Source organism: Ruditapes philippinarum, unplaced genomic scaffold (genome assembly GCF_026571515.1).
Source record: "Ruditapes philippinarum isolate M1 unplaced genomic scaffold, ASM2657151v2 ctg2594_1_1_1_1, whole genome shotgun sequence".
Taxonomy (NCBI): Eukaryota; Metazoa; Mollusca; class Bivalvia; order Venerida; family Veneridae; genus Ruditapes; species Ruditapes philippinarum.
In genome coordinates this window covers 50,499-73,948 of record NW_026851694.1, presented here as the reverse complement: position 1 = coordinate 73,948, position 23,450 = coordinate 50,499, and the positions used below count along the sequence as shown (strand labels likewise).

At 31.9% G+C, this 23,450-nt stretch overlaps 1 protein-coding gene across 1 annotated transcript in view; it reads right to left on the bottom strand.

Annotated features, from left to right (window-relative positions):
* LOC132737063 (uncharacterized) overlaps window positions 1–23,450 on the bottom strand; it is a 78,794-nt gene that overhangs the window by 32,205 nt on the left and 23,139 nt on the right. The window contains exons 2-3 of the mRNA XM_060724303.1: window positions 12,923–13,104; window positions 10,940–11,748 (exon numbers count right to left, since the gene is read on the bottom strand). Coding sequence (XP_060580286.1) covers window positions 10,940–11,748; window positions 12,923–13,104 — 991 coding nt within the window. The remainder of the gene's footprint in view (window positions 1–10,939; window positions 11,749–12,922; window positions 13,105–23,450) is intronic.

Genomic DNA, 23,450 nt, shown 5'->3' with positions numbered 1-23,450 from the left:
GCTCTGGACAAAATAGCATGAAAAAAACAACAAAGGGCAATAACTCAAAAATTGTATAGGGAAGAGTTATCATTCTTGCGCACAACATTTCTCCTCAATAAGATCTATCCTTCTATGACATTTCATGTTGATATCTCAAACACTTTTTGAGTTATGCTCCACTCAGGTGAAAAATTAGGTATGAAAAATAACAAAGGGCAATAACTCAAAAATTATGAAAGGAAGAGTTATCATTCTTGTGCACTGCACACCTCCTGAGTGATATCTATGCACCTATGAAGTTTCATGTTAATATCTCTTAGGCTTTTGGAGTTATGCTCTGGACAAAAATCAATTTTGAAAAATAACAAAGGGCAATAACTCAAAAATCATGCATGGTAGAGTTATCATTCTTGTGCACTGCACTCCTCCTCAATGAGGTCTATCCACCTATGAAGTTTCAAGTTGATAACTCAAATACTTTTAGAGATATGCTCCGGACAAAAATTTCGGACGGAAGGACGAAATTTTCGGCGGGGGATAATAAAGCTGTGGTAAACTTTATTTTTCAGAACTGTATGTGCCTTTGACAGAAAAAGTTACGTACAGAAAAAACAACAACAATGTTTACACCTAGTTTCCTGGCAACAGAATCGCTAATTAAAATCCTTTATTTTTTTTATATCAAAAACCACATTAATTAAAACAGATTTTTCCTGTGGTTCTATCTATCACATTGTTTACACATCACTATTTACTTGTGAATGAAAAATTTGAATTCTCTGTTGGAAAAAACACACCCTCATTTTAATGGAAATAAAAAACTGTTTAATATATGAGGTTGTTTTTTCTATCAGTGCTAATTAATTAATATAGATTTTCAGAAATATAGTAGCTCAGCTTTTTCTGTTTTTGTTTTTGTTTTTTTTGGTCAGCTTTTTCCGTTTTTTTGTTTTGTTCTCATCTTTTTCTGCTTTTTTGATCACATTTGGTGGTAAACGTAATATACATTTACAGTACAGGTATGCAATGTCTTATATAAGCAGTTATCTTAGAAATTTCAAAAGAATGCCATTTTAGAAATTTCAAAAGAATGCCATTTTAGCAGGCCATCTAATTGTATGTGCCATTCTGCTATTTTCAACAATTTTTATTTCCTTTTGCACTAAGTAATTGCAGCCTTGTAAAACCTTTATGTAAAGCTTAATACTAATTTAGCATTTGGAAGGTTATAGGGGTAATATTTGCAGTTATTCAATTTGCATACTAAAATATTTCCCCAGTTGCTCAAGAGTCCGATCTCAATATTATTCATAACAGTTCAACAAATATCAGGAAAATATGTTTTTGAGATTTCAAATGTACTTTTTTGTTACTGAATTGCTATAATAATTGGAATAGAAAATTCCGTCACAAATGTGAACATGTTCCAAATACAAAGTATTGTGTTTTTTTTCCAATCAAACAGGGCCAAACATTACCTTTATTTTCCACCTAATATGAAACATAAAATGTCATCGAACTGTTGAATCATAAAACACGAACTGTTGAATCATAAAACATTATGTTGTAATGGGTGGCAATAGAAACAGAAACAAGCATATTATTTTATATTCCGTACTTAAGTAACACATTATAAGCATTTAATTGCATAAATATGCAAAAATGGCGACTTAATTTACTATAAGAAAAGAAATCTCAGAAAACATACAAATGTAATATAATTTAAATGTTTCAAACTGTAACACATGTGGCCTGTACATTATACCTTACACAGGTTGTACACTATGTCATATGTCAAGCCGTCACACTCTTTAATACACGTATTAACATTTGACTCATTTATTATAATCGTGTTTGTGATATTTTCTTTGAAAATATAATTAAAATTAAAATTTTTGTCTCATCCCTACAAAAGTTATTGATATGCCTTAGCCTATTGACAACACCACTGACTTTTACCTACACAACCTACGTGAACACCAAGATCATGATTTGCTGTTTATTTGGCACCAACACAGTTAAGGTCATATGTCGCCGATTCTTTTAAACAGGAAAGATATTTCGGCTAACTTCTGGTGTAACAAACTCCAATTAGCAACACTAGAGGTAAAACCATCTCACATGATTGAGATGCATAGTCTCCATTTGAGCAGCGCCATGACAAAACCAACATAGTGTGTTTGCGACCAGCATGGATCCAGACCAGCCTGCGCATCCGCACAGTCTGATCAGGATTCATGCTGTTCGCTTACAAACCCAGTATAACAAGTAGAGAAACTGATAGCGAACAGCATGGATCCTGATCAGACTGCCCATCCACGCAGTCTGGTCTGGATCCATGCTGGTGGCAAACCCATTATGTTGGTTTTGTCGTGACACGGCTCAAATGATGAATGGTCTTGTCCAATGAAGATATTTTACCTGATACTGAGGTTAAAGGTCAACACTTGAAAATCTTTCAAGATCTATACTTCCATTTAGTTTTTAAGAAATTATGTGAGAATGTTCCTTGCTTGAACATAAGAAATGTTCCTTGCATGAACATTTCCTTGCATGAACATTTTTAAAGAACACTCTGATTTTGGCAAGAATCTTCAAATAAAATTAGATTATAAAGAATGTTGAATTTTTTCTTTAGGTAACTAAGCAGGCAAATAATTCCGTAAATTTTCTTAAATTTGTTTTCCAGTTAATGTGAGGTGATTCTTTATTAACATATAAAAAAGCCAAAATTAGTTTAAGAATATAACAAGTAATAAATCTTACCTTACATACAACAACCTTGTCGGAATTTGATACAAAACAAGATAGTCATTCTTATTGTTAACTTGATTTTGTTTATTTCCTAACCATTGAAATCTGAAGTATCATTTTACACAATTTTACAGGTGCATAGGTCTTTTAGACACGCAAGATACCTTTAAGAAGACTTAGAAATACAATGATAAAAGTGTACCGTAATTAATCTTGTCAGCGCCCTTCACTTCACATTTAACACTAGAGATTTTTTTAAATAATCTTCTCCAGCTTCTATTTTTGGAACTCACAGTTCATTGTCAATGTCAGTGAAATCAAGATAAGAATTTTAAGAATTTCATGGTCACCCAACAGTATTCAGCATGGTCTGACTGCACAGTATGGATCAGAGGTTTCACGTTTATCCGTTTTAATGGGTGTGGGGCCAGTTTTTAGAGAAAATTCAATAACAGATTAGCATTAAGATTGAGTATTTGACAATTAAAGAGACTAAAAAGTTTTGAATTGATTCTAAATATTACCTTAGCTTTTAATAACAAGATATGATAATTTGCTTGTATTTTAGTTGTACTCAACAATGTATTTCTTTCGATCTGATCCAGTACATGTGGTACGACCCTAATGGAAATAGTTACTCCATATTTGGATATGTATTGTAATCATTTTGAGTACAACAAAATACAAACAAAATGTCATACCTTGTCACGAAGAAAGAAAGTCAATGTTGAAAATCTAGGGAGTAAAACGTTTAACATGATTTATAATTTTTGCAGTTGCAGTTTAAATGGTTACCATTTTTTCCAACCGTGACACCCATTTTATGGATGAGCAGGTTGGGCAATTAAGATATATATTTGTTGTGACGGTTTATCACTTTTAATTTCAGAAGAGTACGTGTTCAAATCTTATTAATATTCATAAATTAAAAGCTTTAAGTATTTAGGTTATGGCCTACTGACCTAATTTACATCACTGATTCTTTGGTACATACAAACTAACGTGTACTTTTGTTGTGCATGGTTTGAACACATTTGACATAGGCCTGAACGGTTTATTGATTTTTTTTCATCATTTCTAAAAACTTCAAAGATTACACGTTATGCATTTTCATATTATAATGCAACACATAACTCCTGCAGGGCATTTATTAGAAACAATACCGTACACTTATTTTCAACAACCCCGGAAGGTGATACTAGATTTAGAGGTAAGTCAATCGACTGTAAGTAATGCCACGATAGATGTATAAATTTCAAAGTCTTACATATTAATACCTAATTTAACACATTTCTTTGACCTTTTTTCTACAATGTTAAATTTTATGGGACAAACCACTTATCACAAAAGCTGTGAACGCAGGTCTAAATACCATTATCTGTCCGCCTAATTAACTATCCACTGACGGGTAAACTGGTAATGCATGTTCAAGTCATAGGACAGTTCTAAGATGAAGTTTCACTTTGGAATCTTAGCTTTTTCATTGGCTTAAAAAAATGGCTAAAAAGTATGATTTATTCAGCAAAGCTTACTCTTTTGCTCTTTGGAAACTTGTTCCTTTTAAAGTCTTTCTATAACCCCTGCAATTGCTAGGAAGAAAGCCATTCTGTGCAAATTGGCAAATCTTCATCCCAAAACCAGGCTTACCTATAACACTTTTAATTGCTTTGCAAATTTACTATTTTCATCTTGAACACTGCCATGTGTAAAGGAAGACGAAACATCATCTCAAAACCATTAACAAAATGGCTAGACAATTCTCACAATTTTTCAAATAATTTAAAACTTTTTTCAATTATAATAATCAATTTTGTCATTTAACCTTATCAAAATCATTAAGCTCCAAATTAACACTAAGCATAAGGATCTGAAAGGCACCAATAGGAAGTCACCTTCTCCTGACCTTTCAAGCCATCTTTCACAATTTTGAAAGTGATGTGGTTTCTAATTTTAACTGCTGGAAAATCAATACTGAGTAGGTAGTAGAAGAAGCATGGCATTGTCCAATAAAGGGGAAACAAATACAGTGGCCATCAGATCTTCATGCAAGAAATAACTCAAGTAGATCTGAACTTTAGTCAGATTGTATTGTCATTACTTTAAAGTGAACTAAATATAGATTTTAAATGCAAATTTCATTAAACATTAACTGCTATGATCATTGGTATATTTAGAAATAATTTTTCACTCAAACAGCAATTAAAATTGTTTCATCAAGTGGAAATTCAAGTATTTTATCCATCTAAGAAAGCTTTCAGATATCTGTGGCATGAATGATCTTTTTGAAGTATTAGAAATGTTTTATAATTAGATTTTGCAAGGTTTGAAACCAATTTTTTCTTAAAAGAAATGTTTCAATAATATGTGCCATTAATTACTACATGAGATAAACAAAATATTTTGGGGCCTAATCGTGGCCTAGTATTTAAGGTTGTAGACTTTGAATTAAGTTACAGTCAATTATAGCAAAACTGTGAAAATTCAATTATTTAATCTTCAAGCTCAAAGTCATAAATGAGCAAAGATAATTTGAGTTTAAAGATATACTATGCTCATCTTTAAGTAAAATATTTTGATCGAAGAAATTTATTAAAACCTATGAAATTCTTACTGAATATGTTTGATTTGTATAAAAAATGAATAAAACTATACATTGGAAGTCACATTCTCTATTATAGGACATGTTAAGTTGGTCTTTTCTTAAAAAAAACCTGCCAGTTTTTTTAACGACACTATATATTCATATTGTGGCGAGCTATAGTGTGTAGAGTTTTTAACGTGACATATCAACTTTGTGTGAAGTAAAAACATGTTTATTTCCTTTTTTTTTCAAAGAGACAATGTTAAGTATAATTATCAATATTTTCCGATATCAAATTTGAGCATAGTATAATCTTTAATAAACATGAAATTTTTTATCCTAAATAATGTTGTGAATATGAAGTCAATCCATTGAATCATTAAAAACAAAGTTATAGCCAGTTGCAGCAAGAAAAAATGAAAATTTCAATAATTTGACCTTCAAGGCCAAGGTCATTAATGAGTAAAGGTCTGTCTGTTTAACTTGATATATAGTCTATCCTTTAAGACTAATGTGTTCATTAGCCTGAAGACAATCCATTTAAAAAAAAAGCAAAGGGATGGCCACTTATAGCAAAAAAAAGAGCAAAATTTAGACATTTGACCTTGAAGGTCATTTAAGAATAAAGGTCAAGATTAGTCTGATTTACTTGAAGGTCTTGTCCTAAGGGTTGTTGTGATCAAATATGAAAACAATACACTAAGAACCTAAAAAGTTATGATCAAGGTAAAAGTTTGTGGCCACCTAAGCCACCGTCCTGTACCAATACTTCAATGTTTGTTGTTTTCCTTTGAAAAAATGTCAAGCTAAAAATGGTGTAAAACAAAAAAAGAAATGGAAAGGAAGTGTCTCTCACTTGTTATAGTTTTCATTGATATCTCATTAAAATCTAATTAGCTTGAATGTTTAAACATTATAACACACCTGTCAATCACATGACTTTAACACCATAATGACCTTTCATCTTTATTTTAAGCATCTAAAAACAAGAATGCCACATTCTTCTATGTACCATCTTTAAAATGCTCATTAGCGAAACCTGACTAAAAGTATAATGGTACAAACTCTATTTGACCTGCTAATGCTTAAAATATCAGATTTCTTTTAATGACACCAAAGGTCATCATAAAGGTTGATATGAGAGAATTAATTCTTCTACAGTTACTCTCATTAACTGTCAACTGTTAATTGATCTTGAAAATAACTATATACTCGGCCTTTGACTAATATAATCTCAGAACCATGGCAGTATTATTTTATAAACAGGAAGCTGTCATATGAAAAATTGATGAAACTTAGTCTATTTATAGTAACAACTCAGCAAAACATTATGACCCATGTCCTTTGTTGCTTTTAAAAAAATTAACAACTTTCACAGCATCTTTTATTATATATTCTTAAAATTCTGATTAAATTGCCCTCAGTTCAGCCCTATATAGTCAAAAGGACAAATTAAGAAATGACATAATGTCATGGACAAAAAAACTTCCGTTGTTAATTAATAGTGTGTGTGAAAAGCAGTGGGTGGAGAAGACTAAGGCTAAATTACATTACAATAACTATGTACTTCAAATTTATCTCGAAATTAAAATATGGTCACCAGAATTTGTTGATATTCATGTATATAGTTATAATTATAATATATATAATTGAGGTGCGACATGACAAAACCAACAAAGTCTGCCCGGTTTGTTATTAGGATCCATGCTGGTCGCAAACGCATTAAGTTGGTCTTGTCATGGCACGGCTCAATTATAGTCATAACTATAATATATAACTAGCCTATTCACTAATCTTCCAATTCAAAAATTGCCAACTCTTGCAATTTTAACATGCAGTGATTGCAAAAGAACATCCACTATAGGTTGAATATAATGAAGAAGTAAACATCCTTCTTTCTTGTTACGCAGAATTAACATGTTGCAGTAACTATAATAACAAGCAATTATCATAGTATTGCAAGCAATCCATAAGTCCCCTACCGGTTAGAACCCCAGCAGCATTCTGATGGGCCATTTGGCCATTCAATTTTACCAGTGGATGAATGACATGAATGAATTTAAATCTTTTGAGTTCTAAGTTTGTCTATATCACAGTAATGTGTTAAGTTTCCCTGCCTAGTAAGGAAATTCTGTTAACCTTTTCCCTGATACAGCCCCCTTAATTTACTGCTTTACACCCCATAATACAGTAGCCAGATAGATAATCAATAATCAATATCCTACTGATAAGGAGTCACACACTATCTCCATATAGGGTATGATAAATTATAGGTAAAATTGGTCAAATTAGATACCTATATACTTTAACTGGAAAATAAAGTATTAAGTTGTGTTTTGACAATTTTTGTATCAATAAAAAGGTTGTAGAGAATTGAAATACCTTTCCAATGGTATAAATATCATATTTGTTGGGTTTATACAAATATGTCTACACGAGTTATAAAGTAATACACTATATACTTGATGGTGTTTTTTTTTCTCCATTGTTTCAGATAAATTAGGCTACTTATGTGTTTTAACTAATGTGAAATGGTTTAATTACAAGTTTGACAATATATATGTCAATGTAAGATTTGTAGAGATTTGAATTATCTTTCCAGTGGTATAAATTTTATATTTGTGGGCTTTATAACAGTATAATTACAGTAGTTATAAACAATAAAATGATGTATAATTTTTCTCTCTCTTTTACAGGGATTAGGGAAATATGGCTAATTTATTATTAATTTTTTTTGGTTTATGCAGCATTCATTTTTAGTGAAATAAATAACAACAAGTTCTTTTTGTACCTTTTTTATACCAGTAAAAAGAAATCTCACTTTGTTTTTTTTTATTTATTTTATTAGTTTTTTTTTATAATTTATTTCATAATAGTAACTGTCATTTCTGTAATACATGTATATAACTGTTGAATGAAATATTTCAGAATTTCTACTGTCATGGTCATATATTTTCTTCATGAATTATGAATTTAATTAAATTTTATCATTTATAGATCTAATTTAGGTCAAATGATGATAAAGGAAAGACATCCTCGAGTTCCACGGCCTTTTCGGCATTTTCATGTTGCCGACATCAAAGATGATATATGGGATATGATTTTATCATGTCGTATAATACACGGCCCCATGCTGTGTCTGTTATGAAAACAATAGCACACATGAAAGAATTTAAACTATTAAACATTTCTTTGTCGGTCATTTTCTTAAAAAAATCGCCGCTGCTACCGGAAATATTTTATTGCAGGGGCCAGAGAGATACCCCTAGTAAGGACGTTAATTAATCCGTGTATATACACATGTCATCTGTCATAAACCAAAACAAACATCAAATCCATTATACCATGCCTGGCACGTGAACGACCCGTGATCATATAAATACTATTTATTCATTAGTTGCTATTTTTAGACACTTTTGTTCCTGTCTTACGATACGTTCTATATTTATTTCATTGACCCGCGCACTCATTAACTGCGTGACGTAAGGAAAACCCCTCACCTGGTTGGTCGCTAATTATACAAAAACTTTAAATAGTAACACCATAATTTTATGCACGGAATCCCCTCATGAAATGTTGATCTTTACGATAACACAATTTACAGGTCTATTTTACGGGAAAATTGTTGATTTTTGGACAGGTAAATATTGAAGTCGGCGAAAGTCGCTTCCATTGAGATCATGCATGTCGGCGATTCTCGCTTACATGCGGTAATCGATAAAGCCGTCGATTCTCGCTTCTATCAGGGAATGGTAAAAGACGGCGATTCTCGCTTCTATAAGGGAAAAGGTTAAAACAACCTTGTCATATTATTATGATGTGGGATTTTAAAGTAAATCCTATAAGGAATGAAGAAGTTGGAGTGAAAAATACCAATTTCTCGAAAAAAATCTAAGTTCAATGGGGAGATAATTCTGGAAATAGTCTTGCTAGAGTATTTAACCTTCTCAAAAATGTTGAGTGATAATAAGAAACATATATATGAAGTTTGAAGTAGATACATTAGGAAATAAAGAAGTTATTTAAAAAAGACAACATTTTTTTTCATAAAAATTCTAAGTTCAAGGGAGGTAATACTGATAATTTTTGTGCTAGTTGTAAACCTTGTCACATATGATGTGGTTGATGGCCAGAAACTTATATTTAAAGTTTGAAGTAAACATCTTAAAAAATAAAGAACTTATAGTGAAAAAGCTGAAAAATTTAAATCAGAAATCTTGAAATTCAGGCTATTTGTTGCCATAGCAACCAGAATTTTCAACATAGGAAGAAAAGAAAAAGATGTGCATAATCACCAGACTGCCATCTACCCATATTTGAAGTTTCATAAAAATATTTTCAATACTTTTTGAGTTATCACTGGATCCAGTTTATGTGTTAAATTTGCCCTATTTTCAGACTATTTGTTGCCATAGCAACCAGAATTTTCAACATAGGAAGAAAAAAAAAAAGACGTGCATAATGTCCATACTGCCATCTATCCATATATAAAGTTTCATAAAAATATTTTCAGTACTTTTTGCGTTATCGTGGGATCCAGTTTTGTGGACTGACGAACTGACAGACAGACGGACTGACGGACGGCCGGAGGGTAAACCTAAAGTCCCCTCCGGTTAAACCGGTAGGGGACTAATAACAAATTTAATGCCGATGTAAATAATAATTAAGGGCTTGATGCAAAGGGTTGTAACTCAAAAAAAAAAGGAGTTACTTCCCTTTCATACCAAGCTGTCGATATGAATGAATACAGGTGGTACAGCTTGCAGCCTAGTTTGACTCCTGTAAAACAGGGAACAAACTCCCTTGAACAAACTTTAAAGGAACCCCACTGAGGCACATGAAAACATAAAATTTGAAAATCTTAAAAATATCAAGTGAAGCACTTATACAAGAATTTGAAAAATCTGCAAAGGATAACATAGAAATATACTCAGAATTAAATTGAAGATCAATTATTCTATATGTGATTTTATTAGGCCATAATAACAGAAAAGCATTGCAATGCTTTTCATTTTAAGGCTATTTTTCACAATAAAAATTATTATTCTGAGTGGTGTCCCTTCAAGATCTATTGTCATGCATGAATTGATCAAACATAGAAATTTATGAAGGATTCTCATTAAAAATATATATAAATAATTGACACAATGTTTCGCATCATAAGTGTTGTGTATCAGAGCAAAAACTATCAGATGATTAATCAATTATATTAGAATACAGAATAGTAATTTAACCCTTGAAAATATTATTTAGATCCATATAATTAAAATTATGACATCTGATTAATGAATAGGAACCACATACTTTCTTACATTTTCAATTTAAAAATTGTCTCAGGGTTTAGATATGCAATAACCTGAAACACTTAAAAGCAAGTAGCAAATCTTTTTTCTGAATATATTTGTCTACTAACATAACCTCTAAGCAAATCCTAAAAATTGATAATGATAATGAAAATAAATTTAAAGATCATAATCATTTTCGTTTTACATTATCTTTAAATATTTTCATATTTAAAAAATACGGGGAAAAAAATGAATAAAAAAAAAAAAAAAATAAATGTACGACAAATTTGTTCATTTTTCGGATACTATATTGACAAGACAAAATTTTAATACTTACGTTGGCGACTTCTCTATATCAGTCACATCTTCCGTACACACTGTTTCGTCAATCTGAAGTTTCTCGTCGTCATCTTCATCATCAACGTCACTTAATCCCGTGTCAATCGTTTTCTCCAAACTGTCACTGTCATTCTTACTCTCTATCTGTGTCAAGTCAGTTCTCACACCCATATTGTCAACTAACTCTTTAGATTTTTCAAATATCAAATCCGACGACATCTTACAATGTTCCACATCATTAACATACAAATCGTGCACATTTTTATGGTTCAAACTTTTATAACTAGTCCTACTTTGGTTAATATTCATAGCCGTGCTATACAGATTAACAGTATTTAACAGTGCGGCACCAGCTGTTGTATTAATGCTTTTAGAGCATATAGAGGAAAGTGTAGTTTTAACACATAAGCCATTATCCTTAGATCCACTATCAACCAGTTCAAAGCCACTAGAAACATTTACAACGCTTTTATCTTTATCAACTGTCCTATCCACAACTTTCTCGGAAATTCGCTCAATTTTCTCGTCAAAATTCACACTGTCACTAAGGGAGTTCCTTTTCTTGACCTTCTTCCATTTGATCTTAATACCTTCTTTGTGGTAGTTTTGACTTTCTGGGAAATTGTCACTCTTGCTTCTACTTTGTTTTAGTTGGGTTGGTAAAATACCTTCTTTGTGGTAGTTTTGACTTTCTGGGAAATTCTCACTCTTGCTTCTACTTTGTTTTAGTTGGGTTGGTAAAATGTTTGCTGTAGATTTTCGTCTGTATTTTACTTCTTTGGAATGTTTTGTCAGGTCTTTGTCATCCTGAAAATATGCAAACTATAGTTCATTAATTCATTTTTATTTTACCTAGGTCTCTTTTATCCATAAAATTAATTGCTGAAGAATGATAATACTTCTGCATTGACCCTTCAACTCCTGAATTCCTAAAGTATACTTTTCCATTGGACCTGTCCATTATTAATTTTGGGGATATAAATATGAAAATTTAAAAGTAGGCCAGTATAGATTCTGGTCATGCAGATGGCAGATAATAATCATACAGGCTGGCCTGGCAGTCTATGCTGGTGGCCAAGGCTATTTCATTTCCAGTTCATTAATTTACACAGATTTTTTTTTTCTAAAGCGTTTATTTAAGGTCGCCGCCGGAAAGTCCATATGGGCGACCGTACACTCAAGTTGGGCCATCCTAGAGCGTCCCACCAAGATTTTTTCGTTGATTTTTTCCAGCTTTTATTGGTGGAGGAAGACCCCAGGTGCCATTATTTCAGACACAAGTGGGCACCTCGGTAGAACCACCAACCTTCCGTAAGCCAGCTGGATGGCTTCCTCACATGAAAGATTTCGACCCGATTGAGGATCGAACCTACAGCGGTGAGGGACCTGTGATCTCAAGTCAGTGAACTTAACCACTCGGCCGCAGAGGCCCCCTATTTACACAGATTACTTGTTAGTTTGGTTTTATAGTGCACCAACACAGTAAAGGTCATAATTATGGTGCCAGAATGAGAAATATGATTTTGGCTAACTTCAGGTGTTACAAAAAACTTATAAGCAACACCGGAGGCCCCGTGCTCACAAAGATTTAAGACTCAGGATCAAGATCAGGTTCACATTTAAAAACTCCTGATCTTTTCTTTAAAGAGAGCACAGGGCCTACGGTCAAAACAACCACACCCATGCATAGACTCCTGTTATTCAAACCCATTAAGTTGCCTCATATGATCACACAGGGATATACAATAGCTGCAATTCTTATGCCTCAACCATAAAAGGCAACTCCTCAGTCACAAGGGGCTACAGATAAATGTATAAATATAAAACTCAGCTTCCTTCAGTCGATGTTTTTTCTTGAACATGCCCAACAAGAACAAAAATTTTTACATTTTGATGCCAGTTAAGTATTGTTTGTTTATTTTGTTGAATTTTAAGTCACTCGTTTGTTTATTGCTTTCTACCAAAATAAGAATTTTCTCACCTTTCTCTGTTTCTTGCCTTTGACATCTTTGACTGGGTGGTCCTTTTCCGGCCTTACTTCACTGATATTATACTTGTTGAACAACCAGTTATGGTTCGGAAAATCACACATAATCCTTTCGTCTGCTTGCTCCATATTCTCATCAGGTAAAGAATGCGGATTTTCAAAACTGGTCTGAATATCTGAAAAAAAAAAAAAATATATATATATATATATATATATATATATATATATATATACAAACACATTCCTCCATTTACGGGGCATCGGTCTATTTGAGACCATACTTGTGGGGTGTATATTTAATGTGGGGCATACATAAGGCCTCGCAACTCTGGCATGTTTAAAACGATGTATGGGGGCGTAGGCTACCCTTCTAACATAGTGCCCGTAGGCCGGTTTTTAGTAGTAAATGATATATGTCCCACAAATGTATATATTTATTATGGGGTTTTATGTTATTGGTCAATATGTTTTCACCTATGGTAAAATCAAATATATAGTTTATATATATAATTAGTACCCCTTAGTTCTGTTGTATGGAAATGTTCATTATAGGCCTATATAGTGGCGTATATAAAAATTGACTGCATGAAATAATGCCACTCAACTCGGTCTTATATATGGGCCCCGTAAGTGAAGATATGTGTGAATATATATATATATATATATATATATATATATATATATATTAGCTATTAGCAAAATTATGTTCTATAGGAAAACAACATTAAAAGAAATATAAAAAAAAAGAAATTCAAAACAAGCGAAAGGAATTGAGGCAAAACAAGGATTTTCATTATTCCTCATTTTATCAAAGACATCCAGGAAAGTACATTGTGTGCATATTGTTGTTTTATGTTCATATTCATCATTTAGGTGTAATGTCTTAAGTGTAATTTTGTCGCATTATGAATTGAAACCAAACATTAATAACATTCAAATAAGTTATCACCAGTTATATGAAAAATTCATAATTTGACCTTGACAGACAAGATCACTTAAAAGTCAAAATCCATCCATTTATTCAAAGTAATATTAAATTTCAGCAAACTTTGATTATTTGACCTTAAAGGTCAAGGTCAAATAAAGGTCAAGTTCATTTATGCCTTCTTGAAGCTAATGTCTGGAAGGTAAGAGTTATAATAATGTCCAAGTAGAGACAAAACATCCATAAACAACATTTTGGTAATACATCCATAAACAACATTTTGGTCGGAAAAATCTCTTGAGAAATGTATAGGAGTAGTTGCAAACGCAAGAAATTGTTAATGCCTGCCTGATAATCCACTCTGCATAAATTTTATAGGAGTTGTTACGAACACAAGAATTTTTTTAGGCCTGCCCATCCAGCCAGCGGACATTAAAATATAGTTGTAAATGTGAACATAAGAAATTTTTAACGTCTGCCCAATCACCCAACAGATATTTACCAATCTAATTCCACAGTTGTTTTCTTTCAGAAAGTCTGGTTATCTAGAGTAACACGGTAGAAAGATAATACACATATGATACAACCACGTTGTCAAATTTGTACAATCATATCCAATACAATGCTCATCAATCTGCGCTTACAAAGATGGCAGTTATTCTTATTGTAACAGCTGAGAAATTTACCAGAAATACAACTTAATTATGATTCAGCCAATCAAAAACAATACAGGCAGATCAATATTCATTGTTTTACATTAAATCGTGATAAACTAGAACGTGGACACCATCCACCCCCCACCCACCCACTTTCTGCTTTTGTAAGTCTACAGAAGAATTCACAGCTTTATAGTGGGACCAGGCTGCTGGCCGCGACGGATTCTACCCATGTGACCAGTGCAGACCAAGATCAGCCGACACATTATTTACTATTCAGAAATAAATATTTTGAAATTTTCCTTTAAAAATAAAAATGTTTTTTGTCTGGATTGCAAGACGAAAATGTCCGTTTTTAAATATTTAGTACCATAAGGGTCACTCAGTATATCATGCTTTAATGCTACATCGCAATTCCTAATATCAAATTCCTTAAATTCTTTATCAAAAGCTGCAAATTGTTGGAATGATATATACATGTATTTCCTACAATTACAAGTCAATAACGCAACGCTGGCATTCAGAACTACTATTTCAAATATAACATGAAAGTACTTTGAAAATTACAGACTTAAAATAATTTATTAGTTAATTGTACAAAAAACGTAAAAGAGACAGAGAATATTTTTCAATACAACAAAGCATGCAGATGCTTTGATGAGAAGTCAGTTCAACTCCAGCAAAAATACATAAATTTCATTTATTATTGATATTGACCCTTGATTGTACATTTGTTCAATTAGGAATGTAAAAAATACAGGCATTTGATATATTGCCCTGCAATTCTCTTGAATTATGATATTTGATAATAATAAATGGTTGTTTCTTATAAAATATTTTTATTTGATACACTCACAGTGTTTGTGGGTTTTTTTTGGGTTTTTTTTGTTTGTTTTTTTTTTTTTTTTTTTTTTTTGGGGGAGAGGGGGGTATTTTTTTTTAATGTTGATATTTGATACACTTGTGGTTTCTAATAAAATATTAATATTTGATACTGCACCTAGTGTTTCTTACAAAGTACTGATATTTGATACTGTACCTAGTGCTTCTTATAAAATATTAATATTTGATACAGTACCTAGTATTTCTTATAAAATATTAATATTTGATAGTACTGTACCTAGTGTTTCTTATAAAGTATTGATATTTAAAACTGTATCTTAAGTGTTTCTTATAAAATATTAATATTTGATACTGTACCTTAAGTGTTTCTTAAAATAACAAGCAATTATCATAGTATTGCAAGCAATCCATAAGTCCCCTACCGGTAAGAGCCCAAGCAACATTCTGAAGGGCCATTGGCCATTCACTTATGTTTCTATTTTAAGTAAATTTGTTGAAAAAGTTCTTTAAAAGTGATCACAGTGAACAGACAGACAGACGGACTGAAGGACAGTCTAAAGTTATTTTTTAAACATCCCTGTTATCAAAATATAACATTTTAAAAGCAAAATTTAAAAAAAAGGAGATAACGATGTCATACATGATGCGAGTGTAACAAAGAACAATTAGTAATGAAGGTATGAATATTGAATATTTATTTTGAAATTGAAGTAAATGAAAGTTAAAAGAACAAATAGGAAAAATTAAAAGTTTAAGGAGGAGATAATTCTGGAAATATGGATGCTAGATTTATAAACCTTGTCATATTGTAATGATGTGGGAGTTTGAAGAAAATTCTATCATGATTGAAGAAGTTGGAGTAAAAATTACCAATTTCTCAAAAAAAAGTCTAAGTTCAAAAGGGGCATAATTCTGGAAATAGTCTTGCTAGAGTATTGAACACTCACAAATGTTGAGTGATAATAAGAAACATTTATATGAAGTTTGAAGTAGATACGTTCAGAAAAAAAGAAGTTATTAAAAAAAACAATGTTTTTTTTTTCATGAAAATTTTAAGTTCAAGGGAGGTAATTCTGATAAATTTTGTGCTAGGGTTGTAAACTTTGTCACATATGATGTGGTTGATGACTAGCAACTTATTTTAAAGGTTTGAAGAAAATACCTTAAGAAATAAAGAACTTATAGTGAAAAAACTTAAAAACTAGAATCAGAAATCTTGAAATTCAGTCTATTTGTTGCCATAGCAACCAGAATTTTCAACACAGGAAGATAAGAAAAGGATGTGCATAATTTCCATACTGCCATCTACCCATATGTCAAGTTTCATAAAAATATTTTCAATACTTTTTGCGTTATCACTGGATCCAGGTTATGTGTAAAATCTGCCATATTTTCAGTCTATTTGTTGCCATAGCAACCAGAATTTTCAGCATAGGAAAAGAAGAAAAAGACGTGCATAATCTCCATACTGCCATCTATCCATATATCAAGTTTCATAAAAAAAATTTCAGTACTTTTTGCGTTATCGCGGGATCCAGGTTATGTGTAAAATTTGCCATATTTTCAGCCTATTTGTTGCCATAGCAACCAGAATTTTCAACATAGGAAGAAAAGAAAAAGACGTGCATAATCTCCATACTGCCATCTATCCATATACCAAGTTTCATTAAAAAATTTTCAGTACTTTTTGTGTTATCGCGGGATCCAGTTTTGTGGACGGCCGGACCATAGCAACCAGAATTTTCAACATAGGAAGAAAAGAAAAAGACGTGCATAATCTCCATACTGCCATCTATCCATATACCAAGTTTCATTAAAATATTTTCAGTACTTTTTGTGTTATCGCGGGATCCAGTTTTGTGGACGGACGTACTGACGGACGGACAGGCGGATGGACTGACGGACGGAGGGTAAACCTAAAGTCACCTCCGGTAAACCGGTAGGGGACTAATAATAATTATAATAATTATAGATATATTAATAATAATACTGACTTTATTTTAACAAGCAACTGAGTTGGGCAAGCCTGTCTTCCATATGAGCTCTATTATAATGTAGATATCATATGTAGATCATATACAGTTACAAGCAAAGACTTTATAAACAACAATTTGATACTGTACTTTTAAAGTGTTTCTTATAAAATATTGACATTTGATACAATTTTAGAGCTGCTTATAAAGTATTAACATATGATGACACTATCTAGAGTTTCATATACAATATTTATTTTCCATACAGCACCTGTCGTAACCTAGATTTTATAATATAACATTACAACATTAAATTTTTGATATGGTTATTAGTGTTTTTCTCATTCAAAATTAACACTTTTTGTTTAAATGTTAATAATATAATATTACAACTTTAAATTTTGATATGGTAATTAGTGTTTTTCTCATTCAAAATTAACACCTTTTGGTTTTAAATATTAATAATCAGACAATATTATTTACAGAAATTTTAAGTCACAAATATACAGCAAAACACAACAACAACATGAATGATAAAATCCTCACAGAACACGTTTATTACCTATCTGAAATATTATAGACAGTTTTTTATATCAAAGAAATGGGCAAGCCTCCTTCGCATTCTTGTCTGAATCTCCAGGGAGAGTAATTACTGTAACTAATTACAGTAATCTTATACCAAAATAATACAAGAAATTACAAAATTTTCTCCTTAAAAATTCCAAACTACACATAAATATATACTAATGACCACCATTTAAAAAAAATCTTTCTTTTTTGGTAATGTTACTTAATGCTATATGAAACCTGAGTACTGGTTGGTTCCTGGAAACGGACTCGAATGTTTTGATAGTATTAAACTGACATGTGGAAAAGTTGCCAGTTAATACTTGTGAAAGAAAGCTGTTTGCAGGCCTACTGATATAAAATACTGGACATTTTGCTAGTTAACAGAAACCATAGGATTTAGCACATGTTAATACATCGTTAATGTTAAGATAGCATTTAAATACCCCAAGTTTGGGGGTGGGTGGGGTACATTTTGCACTTATCCATCTGCACATACTACTCTATACTCAGATTATTTTTAGCTTCCTGACACTTGAAACAATTTGAAATCCCTTGTGGGATTAACAGTATATACTTATAACTTTCATTGACTCAATGAATTCACTTAATTTCCAGGACATGAAATTTCATGACTTTGTCAAAAAGGAAAATTTTTGTTGGTTTTGAAAATTTGTGAATTTGCCAGGAAAATATAGCCCTAAACTCACCATCCCTGGAATGAGAAACCTCCTCAATTCTGAAACTAGGCTGAACCCTTCTCCCGTTAATGTTGAAACTAGGCTGAAGCCTTCTCCCTTTAATGCCAAAACTTAGCTGAACCGGACTTCTCCCTTTTATATGCTGAAACTAGACTGAACCCTTCTCCCTTTAATGCTGAAACTTAGCTGAACCCTTCTCCCTTTAATGCCGGAACTGGGCTGAACCCTTCTCCCTTTAATGCTGAAACTTGGCTGGACCCTTCTCCCTTTAATGCCAAAACTTGGCTGAACCCTTCTCCCTTTAATGCTGAAACTTGGCTGAACCCTTCTCCCTTTAATGTTGAAACTATGCTGAAACTTCCTCCCTTTAATGCCAAAACTTGGCTGAACCCTTCTCCCTTTAATGCTGAAACTTGGCTGAACCCTTCTCCCTTTAATGCTGAAACTTGGCTGAACCCTTCTCCCTTTAATGCTGAAACTTGGCTGAACCCTTCTCCCTTTAATACTGAAACTTGGCTGGACCCTTCTCCCTTTAATGCAGAAACTTGGCTGAACCCTTCTCCCTTTCTACCAAAACTTGGCTGGACACTTCTCCCTTTAATGCCGAAACTTGGCTGAACTCTTCTCCCTTTCATACTGAAACTTGGCTGGACCCTTCTCCCTTTAATGCCGAAACTTGGCTGAACTCTTCTCAGAAGCTTTAATTTTGAAACTAAGCTGAAATTCCTCCCTTCAATGTTGACACAAGTCTTAAATATTGAAACTGGACTTAACCCTTCTCCCTTAAATGTTGTAAATAGACTGAAACCTCCTCCCTGCAATGCTCAAACTAGGCTGAGCCCTTCTCTCTTTAATGTTAAATCAAAGCAAAATGCATGATATGTCTTATATATAAAATTTAGTAACATATAATATGAAAAATATACCATATATAGCAGTCAAAAAATCCACTTCCTGCTTGAAATCCACAATGTTTATACTTTATAAATTATTCCTTTTTTATAGTTTATTTTACTATTTATTATCCTGTGCCTTCATCTGATATGATATCAAAATACATTATACAAAATACAAAACATCCCGAAAGTTTTAAAAACAAGCTTCTGTCACTGACAATAGAGATTTATGCAGAAACCCTATACTTTCTGTTGATAAGGTTATATACATGCCTACAAGTTTTGTGCATTTTATCTTTTATCGAATAATCTAAAATACGTGAATATTTACGACCCTAAAATAAATATCCATATATCTGTAACATTGTAAAATATTCCTTTATATAGCCGTGACACATTATTTTGAATCAATAATCATCATGCATGCTGTTTTATATATAATACTCGTTTAAAATTATGTACTCATGAAACGCCAGTGATGATGTATATATAGTAACATAGTTTTGATAAAAAAAGTTATTTTTCATAAAATGTAAAAGTTTTAAATCATCGCTATATTACCCTAGGAAATTATTCACCGAGCACGGATCAATTATTAAATTATTTTGTCAATTTTATAATTATTAGAAACACTGCTCTCTTCATGTAATATTTACGATTCCACTATTATAAATTTTGTAGAACGCATTGTTCAATAGTTTGTAAAAAGATCATATTAACCCCCCCACCCCCCAATACAACTGCATGATTATACAATTGCATGATTATAAATTCTGTAAAACGCATTGTTCAAAAGATTTTGTAAAAAGAAAAAACAATCTATTCTATGAATACCCCAACCCCCCCGTACAATTTGCAAAATTATAAATTTTGTAGAACGCATTGTTCAAGAGTTTGCTATTTTTTTATTTATTTTTAAAAAAAAAAACAGTCTAATACCCCCCCCCCCCCACCTCCCCACAAGGAAGATATTATTGTATTTTCCAATAGTAATTACAGTACAAAAAGTATGATAAAATATCATTAAAAAAAATAAAAATAAATGTTTACGGTGTTTGTTATTTTATGCTTCAGGGTGTGTGAGTGTGTGGGGGTGGGGATGGTCATTAATACGGGTAGGGGCATCTATTAGAATATATAGGGAACATAAGTATTAGGTTTAAAGCTACATGCTACAAGAAATGGTAAGTAAGTAAGTAAAAGTAAAGATGCGTTTCACATAGCAATTATTGCCTCCTCTTAGATATTTAATTTGGTTATTATATTTACTATGGTTAAAGTTTAACACTTTCTGAATAATCATAAATATTTTCATCAATCTTGCGAGGCATGCTGCTTTAATGCAACAGTGATGCTCTCCCTGTTTTCTATAATGGCTTAGTGGGCCTTTAAAGCAGAACATAAAAATATTGTATTGTTGTGATTTTATATTGCCTACAGAAATAACATAATAACTTCATAACAACTAAACAGAAAAGTCAATATGATTTGAATTTTTTGATTTACTGCAAGATAAAAATAACATAAACTGGTAAATGAATGTCAATGAATGTACTTTAACAAAAATATTTGAGAATGAATCAGTACTTTAGGACAAAAAAAACTATTTTTAGAACATATAGTCCTGATATTTTAAAGTATGTCATCCAACAGAGCTTAGTCAGACTGTACAGATATGAATTTCTTTAACTCGCCACAAGTTGCCCATATGGATGAATCCTCCAGAAGAGTGTTTTATATTTTTGGATAGTGCAATATACAAGAAGATTCCCCAATTTCAGATGCCTCTCAAAGTTCTTTAAAGTGCCAAGTGTTTAAGGACTCATACACAGGACCTTGATTTAAAGTCTCATCCGAAAGACCGGCTAGTAATTTAAGTTAGCCAGCCCGGGAATAGCAACCCACAACATCGAGATTAAAGTCTTGCATTCTAACAGATTGAGTTATGCTGGCTAAGGCTAATTGAAAGATTGGCCAGCCTATCAAGGATATTTAGAGTTAATAAACACGTTATCATTTCTGTATTCTTTCATTGCCAATGTAACACATTCGTCATATTCCCAAATGGAAATAATATCAGTGTTCAGACACTTGTGCTAAAGGGAGTAATTGATAAGTGGACCTTTTGCTAAGGGTGGTTACTGCTTAGGGAATTTATTGCTAAGGGAAGTTATTTTGCTTAAGGGAGTTTAAATGCTAAGGGAAATTATTGCTAAGGAGAGTTATTTTTGTGCACTCTGCATGCTTAGAAACAGAATATTTTCAAATCAAAACATTTAAAATCCAAATTTTGAGCCATAAAATAACAATAATAATTAATTTTTATTTTCCCATTTCAAGGATTTATGAATGATGAAATAACAAAACTAACCTGACTTACCAATGGGCATCATGGCTTATTTGAGCCGCGCAATGACAAAACCAACACAATGGGTTTGCAACCAGCATGGATCCAGATCAGTCTGAGCATCTGCGCAGTCTGATCAGGATCCATGCTGTTTGCTCTCAGTTTCTCTACTTTTTATAGGGTTTGTAAGCAAACAGCATGGATCCTGATCAGACTGCGTGGATGCGCAGGTTGGTCTGGATCCATGCTGGTCAGAAACACACTATGTTGGTTTTGTCATGGTGTGGCTTATTTGTACTTAAAGTAGCTTGAATTGTTTTTCATCAATAGATTTTATCATATTTTCACAATAATTATACCAATAACATGAACAGCTGGTTGTAAATTAAACTAGCAATGTCTTAACAGCATGCTTTGTCGCACATGGGTTGTGAATACTATATTAATATAAATTTAGATACAGAAATAAATATATGGTCACCAAAAATTGTGTACTGTTATTTCTTTGTAAAATTTAATGTTGTGCACTGTTATTTCTTTATAAGCATTGTGTACTGTTAATTGTTATTTCTTTATATACACTGTTATGTTTTTTTTATATACAATGAATTGTGCACTGTTATTTTTTTATTTACATTTGTGTATTATTATTACTTTATATACAATGTGCACTGTTATTTTTTATTTACATTGTGTACTATTATTTCTTTATAAATATTGTAAATATTGTGTACTGTTATGTAATGTCTTTATATATAGTGTGTACAGTTATTTCTAAGGAGATTTTTTCATAAAAACACATGTGATATTGATTGGTAATCAGCAAATTATCACTGAAGTGGTTACTTACATAAGTTATGGAAATCAAATATCAGAATGTCATCCAAATACTTTGCATTAATTTTTTTTCTTTTGCATATATTTGCTTATGACTTAAAAAAAACAACAACAAAACAACTTTCATAAAAATTATCAGTTAAAATTTTGTCATTTATTGGGTCTTGAACTTCAGATCTCTCCCTTCTGAGGTGAGTGTCCAAACCACTGGACAATGGATTGTCCAGGATATCATGTGAAAAAATGTAGTGTACTTATATAATAATATAACAGTGTAAGGGGAGCTAACTGAGTGTTAATTTGAAATAAATTTGCTTATTGTTCATACACAACAATAAAATTCTTCTTTTTTTTAGTCAATTCAACCCATGTTTGGAATGCTTTTATTTATTTCATGACAACTATTCTATAATGTTATTTTAAATTTTTGATTTATAGGTAAATGAATTTTGTTATATTTTTCCTTTTTATTTCTTTAGAATACATCTTCAACCCAAGAAAAAAAGTAGTTCTCCCTACTTCAAACGTGTCATACATGCACGTATTTTAAACAATGTGCAGATTGTTTGATCTACCATTGCCATTTTCAATAAGGTAGTTGCCATATAAACCCAACAGCTTGCAGTGATAAGATACACAAGAGCGATCAGTAATCACATGTGTCGCCTCATAATGGCCAATTTCATGTTGGGACAAATTTTGTGACAGACGGACAGACAGACGGACAGTGCACTACTAGACTAAGTACTGATCAATCATGTAAAGTTTGGATAAAAT